A 9,331-nucleotide genomic window follows, 5' to 3' on the forward strand; every position below is an offset into this window, starting at 1 on the left:
AGGCACCTGGAGTGTCCCCAGTGCCACCAGACCCTCCAAGGGACACACAGGAACACCCCACGCCCAAAGACCAAGGTTTACAGACTTCATTTAGCTCAAAGGAAAGTCCTAATTAGTCACCCAGAGTGATTTACTTCTTCATTTGAAAGTGGGGAGGGGGCAGACTGAACAGAATTGTTTGAAATTATCCCTAAAGGGCACTGTAAATTAAGTGTTAATGAGGAACCCTATGCAAAGGGCCACGGTAGCTAAATAAAATAATTAAGGTGCTAAGTGATAACATTCTTTTGGCTCTCAATAATTTAGCCAGCCTGGTTTTTCAAGCAGGATAGCTGCAAATGAAGCCACCCCAGGTCCTAGGGCACCTCAGCCTCCAGCAGGATCAGCCCAGCTTGGAAAGGAAACCTCCCCAGAAGGAAAGGAGCTCTGGATCCCTCTTCCCACCTGAAGGACTAATTACACTCTGGATTTATATGACACAAAATGTATTAATATGAGTCTACAACCAATCTTTACAAAAGCTTTATTTCCACAGGCTGCATTTTCCCCCCATTCCAGCTGTTTGCCAGCCCTTGGCAGGGCTGCACACCTGGTTTACAATCCAATACAGCAAACCCAGCTCCAGTGGTTCCCAAGCACAGCTGGCTCTCAGCAGCTGCTGCCCAGGGGGAGGGCACAGGGCACTTGCAGTGGCACTTTCACCCACAGCCCAAATTGTCCCCACGGTTCAAGTGATGCACAAAGTCCCCAGTGCTGGCAGCCATCCCTGGGTGTTTTCCTGCCCCAACTGGCTGCTCCCAGACCTGCCCAAGCTGCTCCTCCCAGGTGATACCTACGACATCAGGAGTCTGCCTGTGGTGTTAAGTAGGGATCTGGTGGCTTCTGCAGCAGCCAAAATGCAGCTCAGGTCACTGGGGCTTCCCTGGAGCTCACAGTGATGGTGGAGACCCTGGGAAGAGCATTTCCATACCCACACTGAGCAGCTTCCTCCACCTAATAAAGAGGATTTCAATCTCCTTGCCTCTGTTTCTGGCTGCAGATGGAGTGCAGGAGGATACCTGTAGGAAAGCAAAAATAAATAAATATTAAGGATTTTATTTTTTTTTTCAAACCACAAGCCAATAGCCCAGTGGGCCTGGATGTTGGTTAAATGCAGAAGGTTTGGTGCTCAGGATGCTCTCACCTGCAGCCACAGAGACGTTGAGGGAGTCGAGGCCGGGGTGCAGCGCCCTGCCCGGGGGGATGGCCAGCATCCTCTGGCACTGCTGCTGAGTCTCCAGGGACAGTCCCTCCCCTTCACTGCCTGCACACAGAGTCACTGCTCAGCTCAGCTCCCAGCACTGCCACGTCCTTTCCCCTCCTCTTGCTCGTGCTTTGTGTCTCTGACCTTCTCCCAAAGCTCCCACACAGAACTGAGCCACCAGAGGGGAGCCAGGCACCTTCCTCCCTTCCTCCCTTCCCTCCCTTCCTCCCTGGATCTGTTCCCCAGCATCTGAGGTGCTTCTGAGAATCTCCATGCTGCACAGAGATCCCACGGGGAGCAGCCACTGTGCCAGCAGAGAGCTCCCTGTGGGCACAGGCTGCTGGCACAGGGACACGGGGCCACGGGCCAGCTCTGCTCCAGCAAATCCCACATCCCCACAGGCAGTGACAGCTCCAGCCTTCCCACACACACACACACAGCCGTGCAACTTGTGCATGCAGACAGTTTAACCAGAGGCTTCAATTGATTAGTTGTTAAACCAGGCAGCAGCCCTGATATGTTTGGGCTGATACACTGGTGAAACAGAGTTGAAATCTATCCCAGGTCATTAGTACTTGTTTGACTCACACTGTCACAAAGGGAAATGGAAAGGGAGAGGCTTTAAACAATGCTGTGTGCAGACAGGTGAAAATGCAGAAGGGCCACGGACCTCCCAGCCCGCCTGGCTCCCCAAAGAATTCTTCCACATTGTTACTGAGGGCAGCACAGGCAGCTCCAGGGCTGCAAGGATGGCCAGCTCATCCCAAACACCCCTGGCACCCCTCCACAGCCATGCCCTGACCTGGCTGAGCCCATCACCAGCGTGGGATGGCACTGCCAGGGCACCCTGATCCCTCTGACCACACAGGGATGGGAAGTGCCACCATTCCCAGACGGTTTTTTCTGGGTGAGGAAGAGGATGCTTTGGGTAATGCATCCTGCATCACCTTCCCAGATGAAATCAGCCATGGCAGAAGGCCTTTGGCTGGGGTCAGTGAGCCTTCAGAAGCCCCTGACCCCATCCTGACCAACCTTTCCCTGCTGCTGTAAGCCAGCAGTGCACACTGGCCTGGGGGAGTTATCCAGGGTCACAGGGAGACACCAGGAATCAAAGCCAGGCCTCCCGTGGCCCTGCCTGTCTCCTCACCACTATCCAGGGATGCCTAAAAACCCAGGAATCGTATCCTGGAAAAGCTGGACACCTTACAGTGGTGTTTGCCTCCTGAGCCTCTCAAACCACACTCCCACAGGACTCTCCAACCGGGACAGCAGCAATGGCTCCTGCAGGAATCCTCTCCTGCCCCTGCTAAGGGTTGTACAATTCCCAATAAAGGCACCGATTTTGCCTCCAGCTTTTACAAAGCTTTTTATGGCCCTGGCTGCTTAAAATAATTAGGAGCGATAAATTCAGGGCGAAAAGACTTGCACAGTGTGACACAAGGGAGGGAGTATTGACTGAATCAGATTAAATCCTCGTTTAGACTGGTGAACAAAACACATCCCACTTCAGATCTTTAACTTCCACCTCTCAGCTTCATCCCTCACTGACAGAGCTCAAAGACCAGAGCTTGGAGAAATGACAAAACACATTTCCTGCCCCATTTACAATTAACACCACTCACAATTGCAGTTTCCAGTGCAGGAAATTCAGATCCAGCAGCACAAAAATATGCAAAATGAGCATCTCCATAAAACCAGCTCTGTGAAGAGCCTTAAACCCCGAGCTGAAAACTGGAGGTCTAAGAAGAACAAATTACCCAGAAACTCTTCTTACTCAGCCATCTAAGTGCTCCCAATCTGTTCCTGCGTGCACCAGGCTCCCAGTCTGAGCTGTCTGTCGCCTCCAGCAATGACTCCAGTGCAGACAACATTAAGCTGGACTGTCCAAATCACTCTCTGCCAAGCCAGCGAGGATGCCAGGAGGGGGAAGTGGAGCCTGCAAATGCTTAACTTGCAAGACAATCTGTGTGGTGCCAGGGAGCTCAATCCCAGGCTGAATTATCTCTGCTGCTCCCTGCAGCTGCAGGAATGCTCCATATTCACATCCAGGACGTTTCTCCCAACAAGCCCAGCATCAGACGACCGTAATGTTCAATTTTCTTTTCAGCCAAGAGTTAGTGCTCAGCAGAGAGTTGAAATCATTACTGCTGCAAGGTCCGGGAGCTCTCCTCATGCATCTACCAATCAGCCTCCAATCTCCCCTGACAAAAGGATATTTGGACTTTTTCCTGGAGAAATCTCTCATAACTCAAGGTAACGACACTGCTGCCGCTTCCAGCCCCTGCCTCTCTCCGGGTGCTGTCGCCGTTTGTGGGATGCATTTCTTTGTGGGCAATCAGCAGAGCTGCCAGCCTCCCTGCTCCCCCTGGAATACAGCTCCACACATCTTGTAGAGATGCCAGATTTGCAGCGTTGTCTTGTCAGTGTTTGCAGGAGTTCAATAAACATTTTAATTAAAGGAATATCCTCCGAGCCAAGCCAGCCCCAGCACGGGGCAGGATTACAGCCCCTCCCTGGCTCGTGGCCAGCAGGACTGTACTTCCAAGTGTAAAAGCTCCAGCCAGCTCCTGTGCCAGGTGACATGGAGTGGGGGATGTGGCACGGCCACACACAGGTGCCTGGAGCTGCATTCCTGGGGGAATTTCCTTCTCCAGCTGTCTCAAAGCTGCTACTCCCCTTTCCTTCACCTCCTGGGAGGCTGCACAAGTCCAAACTGTGCCTACACAAGGTGAGAGAGTGGGCAGAATTCCCTGCAGGAATTGCCCAGTTCAGGTGCTCAGGGAAGTGGCAGCCACTGCTCCAACAGGGAGGAGATTCCTCTGCTCCTGCTGCACAGCCAGCACCTCCTGCCCTCTCCCAGGTGTGCCCTGACTGCTCTCAGGGGTGGCTGCAAAACCCAGCTTTGCATCCAGACCATCCCCAGCAACAGCCCCTCACGGCTCTCCCCAGACCAGACACTCCTGGTTTTTACGGGGAAATGTGGCACAGCTGCCCCCGAGCAGCTCTGTGCAGGAACAGCAAACACCTCCAGGGCTCTGCCTCAGCCTGGGGCTCACCACCACAGAAAATCCAAATCTGGGGCCCCAGCACAGATCAAAACACAGAGAACAATGCAAACACCACCCTGTGACCGCCCTGGCACCAAAACTGCCACCCAGACCCTCCACAGCTGTGAGTGCATCACAAACTGCTCCTGCTGGGAGCCCCCTCAGCTTCTCCCATTCCTCTCAGTCCCTGCTTCATTCACAGCCAGATCATTCCACAATTCCCTCTCAGATTTTGTTTTCCAGACCTGCAATAATCCCTGGAGTGAAGCATCCCCCACCCAGCCCTCAGCTCTGGAAGTGGAAATACCTATCACTACAATAACGGGTTTGTCCCACTGGAATTCCGAGCAGCTGATGACAGGAACATCCTCCACATCCTCAGGCCTGCTGACTGTTCCCACCACTTCCCAGCCTTCTGCACTTTTAGCCTAGAAAATGGAAAGAAATCAAGAATTGCCAAATACTCAAGCTTAAAAAGAAACCATGTATGCAAGCACTCTTTTTTTTACACTATCAGTTAAGCTATCTAGGGGTTTTTTTGGCATGCCTTAAATTTTTGCCTGCAAAGGGCTCCCTTTCACACCTCACTGCACAGGGAAAATGTAAAAAGATTCCCAGCAGCTCCCCCCAGCCCTGGTTCCTCCTCTATTCCCTGCTCCAAAGGCTGCCCAATGCTGCCATCGTGTGCCTGGGCCCTGGGATGCTGCTCTGCCACACATCCCGAGGAGAAGGGAGACAAACCCTGGCATCCCCAGAGTCGCAGGATTATCCCGGTATTCCAGAAAAAACAGCCACCCTCTCCCCCTGCCCGATGGAATGGGGCTGGGGTGTCCCAGCACAAACTGCAAATAACTCAGGGCTCCCCCTGTGCCTCCCCTCTGTGGCATACCTGTTTGGGTTTTCTTGAAGCAAAGGAATAAATATTAAGTGGCTCGCTGTACCTTCAGGAAACCCTGCAGATCATCCGTGCCATACACATCGAACACCTCCATGGCTCCAGCACTGGCTTTGCTCACTACGGGAGTCAAGGGGCAGCTGCAAGGGGAAAAGAATGGAAAAGTGTCACACAGGAGGAAATGCAGGTGACCTTTTAGATCCCACTCACTAGACAGATGTGCTCTCCTGTGGAGAACAGGAGGGCTCAGGGACGGGCCACAGCTGTGACAACAGAAACACAGAACGGGTTAAACACGGAGAGTCCAGGAAGAGCCTGGAACTCCACATCCCAAATCCTGCTCTGAACAGATCAGCCCCAAAAATCTCTTTAAACAACAGCGGAGTGATGCAGGCTGGAAACCTGTCTGGGAGGAAAAGCGGGGCTGGAGAAGCCCGTACCTGCTGCTGTGGCTTGTACCTTTTGCTGTGGCTTGTACCTTTTGCTGTGGCCTTTACCTGTTGCTGTGGCCCGTACCTTTTGCTGTGGCTTGTACCTGTTGCTGTGGCCCGTACCTTTTACTGTGTCCTGTACATTTTGCTCTGGCCCATACCTTTTACTGTGTCCTGTACATTTTGCTAAGGCCGTTATCTTTTACTGTGTCCTGTACCTTTTGCTCTGGCCCATACCTTTTGCTATGGCCCATAACTTTTGCTGTGACCCGCATCTGTTGCTGTGTCCCATACCTTTTGCTGTGGCCCATACCTTTTACTATAGCCTGTACATTTTGTTCTGGCCCATACCTTTTGCTATGGCCCATAACTTTTGCCGTGGCCCTTACCTTTTGCTGTAGCCTGTACATTTTCTTCTGGCTCGTACCTTTTGCTACGGCCCATACCTTTTGCTGTGTCCTGCACCTGTTGCTGTGTCCCATATCTTTTGCTGTGTCCTGTACCTTTTACTATGGCCCTTACCTTTTGCTGTAGCCTGTACATTTTGTTCTGGCCCATACCTGTTGCTGTGTCCCGTACCTGTTGCCGCGGGTCGCCACCACTCTGTCCACCCCCAGGAAGTAGGCGGAGCGCAGCAGAGCCCCCAGGTTCATGGGATCCTGGATGTGCTCCAGCACCAGCCACAGCAGCTGCCGGTCCCCTCTCTCTCCGTGCCCCAGCTGCGGCTCCTCCGCGTCCCGCAGGCTCCTGAGGGGCAGCGGGGCGGCCTCCAGACACACTCCCTGGTGGGGCCGGCCCCGGCACAGCGCGTCCAGCGCCCGGCCCGGGACGCGCAGCACCGGCACGCCGCGGGCCGCCGCCTGCAGGCCGAGCTCGGCCCTCAGGGGCCGCCCGGGGCCGCCGCGCTGCTCCTTCAGGAAGAGGCGGAACAGCGCCCGCCGCGCCCGGGCCAGCGCCAGCCCGCACGGGGCCAGCCCGAACAGGATCTCCGAGCCTTTGGTTCTCTCCAGCACCGCCGCCTTTCGCTCCGTTCCCTTCCCCGTGCCGGGTGAGTCCTGCTGTGCCCGCCACAGCTCCCGCCCGCTCCGCGAGCCCCGCGGGAGGGGCGCGGGGGCACCGCGGCCTCGGGGCGCTCCCGGCTCGGCCCCGCGGCTGCAGCGGAACCGGAGCCCGGCCCGGCACAGCCGCGGCGCCCGCTGGCACAGGCGGGGCAGCAGCGCCCGCTGCATGGCGGGGAGGCCGGGCAGGCGGGGGGACAGCCAGCCCCGCTCCGCAGCCGGGGCTCGGGCAGGGCACGGCCCCGCTCCGGTGGCGGCGGCCCCGCCCCGCGCGGCAGCGCTCCCTGGCGGCGGGCGGGGATACCGGGAACGGGAACGGAGCAGCGCAGAGCCCCGGACAGGGAACAGGAACAGCCCGGGAAAGGGAAAGAAGCATCCCGGAGCCCCGGACAGGGAACGGGAACGGAGCAGCCCAGAACCCCGGACAGGGAACGGGAACAGCCCGGGAACGGAGCATCCCAAAGCCCCAGACAGACCCCAGGAACGGGAAATGGGGGACCTGAGTGACCCCCGACAGACCACGGGAACAGGAACGGAGCATTCCAGGGACAGACCCTGGGAACGGGAACGAGGAACCCCAGTGACCCCAGGTACCGGGAACAGCCCGGTACAGACCCCAGGAACGGGAAATGGGGAACCCCTGAGCCCCCGGACAGACCCCGGGAACAGCCCAGGAACGGAGCATCCCAGAGCTCCGGGACAGACCCTGGGTACCAGGAATAGGGAAGCCCAGAGCCCCCAGACAGACCCCAGGCACCAGGAATGGGGAAGCCAAGGCCTTGGACAGACCCTGGGACCGGGAACATTACAGGAACAGAGCATCCCAGAGCTGTCCCCAACAGAACATCCCAGAGCTGTCCCCAACAGAACATCCCAGAGCTGTCCCCAACAGAGCATCCCAGAGCTGTCCCCAAATAGAACATCCCAGAGCTGTCCCCAACAGAACATCCCAGAGCTGTCCCCAAACAGAGCATCCTAGAGCTGTCCTCAACAGAACATCCCAGAGCTGTCCCCAGAGCATCCCAGAGCTGTCCCCAGAGCATCCCAGAGCTGTCCCCAGACAGAGATCCACAGGTTACTCCCAAGACAACTGGATGCTGTCCAGCTCTGGAAAGAAAATCTGTTTTTCCTCATAAAGACCCCCCCCAACAGAAGGATTCTGTTTGGATCCTTCCTCGAGCAAAACTCTGGCTGTGAACAGCCAAAAAGCTGTTCAGTTTTAACACAAAAATAACAAAACACACCACAGACCAGCCACAGTGTGCCTCTCTTTTTATTCTTTATTTTACAGGTCACAATTAGAACCTACTGATAAATTACACAGTTCACTGATCCTCACGTTTGAGGGGTTTCAGGGCCTCAGAGTGGTGTCCCATCTCATCCCAGGAAGGTGGCAGGAGGTGCCACCAAGGCCACCTGAGAAGTCCTCCTTCGTGGGAGGTTAACAGGCAGCAGGGATGATCCCCTAAAACCACACTTCAAATGGAAAAATATACTGCACGTCACCTCCAGGTGACTTCAGAGACTTACAAATGTTCTTGGGGGGAAAAAACCAACAACTTCCAGAGCTGCAGGGCTGCCAGGCTGTATTTGCAGGGATAACTACCCGGACAAACCCTTTGTCAGGGTTCTGCACCTGAAACAATTCTCTCCAAATCCTCCTTCTACAGCACAGGGAGATGTAAAGGTTCTCCTCAGCCACACATTTCAACATCTGCTGAACTCTGCACACAATTGCTGCCACAATTCTGTGTTTCACCACTGCTGCCTGCATCCCTGCTCAGTTTTTTTTCTGCTCAGAAGTTCCTAATTTCTCAAATTTTTTTTTTTTTTTTTTTTTTTTTTTTTTTTTTTTTAGGTCAGTGCAAGACTTCCCAAGGGGCAGGGGTTTCACCCACAATAAATTAAAAAGCCAAATGCAGGTGCACTTGTCAGTAGAAACAGGTGAGGAATGGACAGAACACACCATGTGTTAATAAAGAGGAAAAAAAGGGGCAAACTGCCTTTTGTTTTTGCCATCATCAAAGGAACATTTTGCCAGCTTTCTCCTTGTATCCTCCTACAGCTGCTCACCTTTGGCACAAGGAATTCTAGGTTATCACAAGGTTTAATTCATAATAATACTTCAACATCAACACTCAGCACTTACACAGCGCCTGTCAAAGTGCTTTACAAAAGCTTGTGAGTCCTCACAACACCCCTGTGAGGTAGGTGGGTGTTATTATCCCCATTTTCCAGACAGGGAAACTGAGGCAGAGAGGTAAAGTGACTTGCCCAAGGCTGTCCAGGGAGCTGAGTTCGTGTCTTGGTGGCCCAGCTCTGCCCTCCCTTGCGCAGGGGTAACACAGATGAACTCCCAGGGCTCTCCTGGTGTCAGCCAAACAATCCAACCCCGACTTTCCAGGCTGTCCATCCTCTGCTCCGACCAACTGACCATCCCTGACCTTCTGAAACGCTGCCTGGAGCTCAGCAGGAGCTGGCCAGGGTCTGCAATCTTAAGGCAATGTGTCCAATGCTGGACACACACAGACCTCCCTGCAGAGAGTTCTCCAGACAACTCCAGCTCTGCTTTGGGGCCAATTCTCTTCTCCCTCAACTCAGAGTAAACCCAGAGCCAAACACTGGGGCTGCACCAACACGAGATCTCAGCCAGACCC

General features: G+C 54.6%; 1 protein-coding gene across 1 annotated transcript; it reads right to left on the minus strand.

Annotated features, from left to right (window-relative positions):
• Positions 1 to 506: 506 nt before the first annotated feature.
• On the minus strand, positions 507 to 6,870 carry MRM1 (mitochondrial rRNA methyltransferase 1). The gene is made up of 5 exons (XM_030287946.4): positions 6,196 to 6,870; positions 5,232 to 5,325; positions 4,598 to 4,718; positions 1,184 to 1,303; positions 507 to 1,058 (listed from the first exon to the last, which is right to left on the minus strand). Exons 1-5 carry the CDS (start codon positions 6,843 to 6,845, stop codon positions 1,009 to 1,011), a joined length of 1,035 nt encoding a protein of 344 aa, XP_030143806.4. The 5' UTR covers positions 6,846 to 6,870; the 3' UTR covers positions 507 to 1,008.
• Positions 6,871 to 9,331: the final 2,461 nt, after the last annotated feature.

Source organism: Taeniopygia guttata, chromosome 19 (assembly GCF_048771995.1).
Source record: "Taeniopygia guttata chromosome 19, bTaeGut7.mat, whole genome shotgun sequence".
NCBI classification, from domain to species: Eukaryota; Metazoa; Chordata; class Aves; order Passeriformes; family Estrildidae; genus Taeniopygia; species Taeniopygia guttata.

Bases quoted from the DNA above. Each gene is read 5' to 3' on its own strand.
- MRM1 (XM_030287946.4), bottom strand. From the start codon at position 6,845: ATGCAGCGGGCGCTGCTGCCCCGCCTGTGCCAGCGGGCGCCGCGGCTG. The intron at 4,719-5,231 runs GTACAGCGAGCC...TCCATTTTCTAG, and splicing joins ATCTGCAGGGTTTCCTGAAG to GCTAAAAGTGCAGAAGGCTG. The intron at 1,304-4,597 runs GTATTTCCACTT...CTCTGTGTGCAG, and splicing joins ACCCGTTATTGTAGTGATAG to GCAGTGAAGGGGAGGGACTG.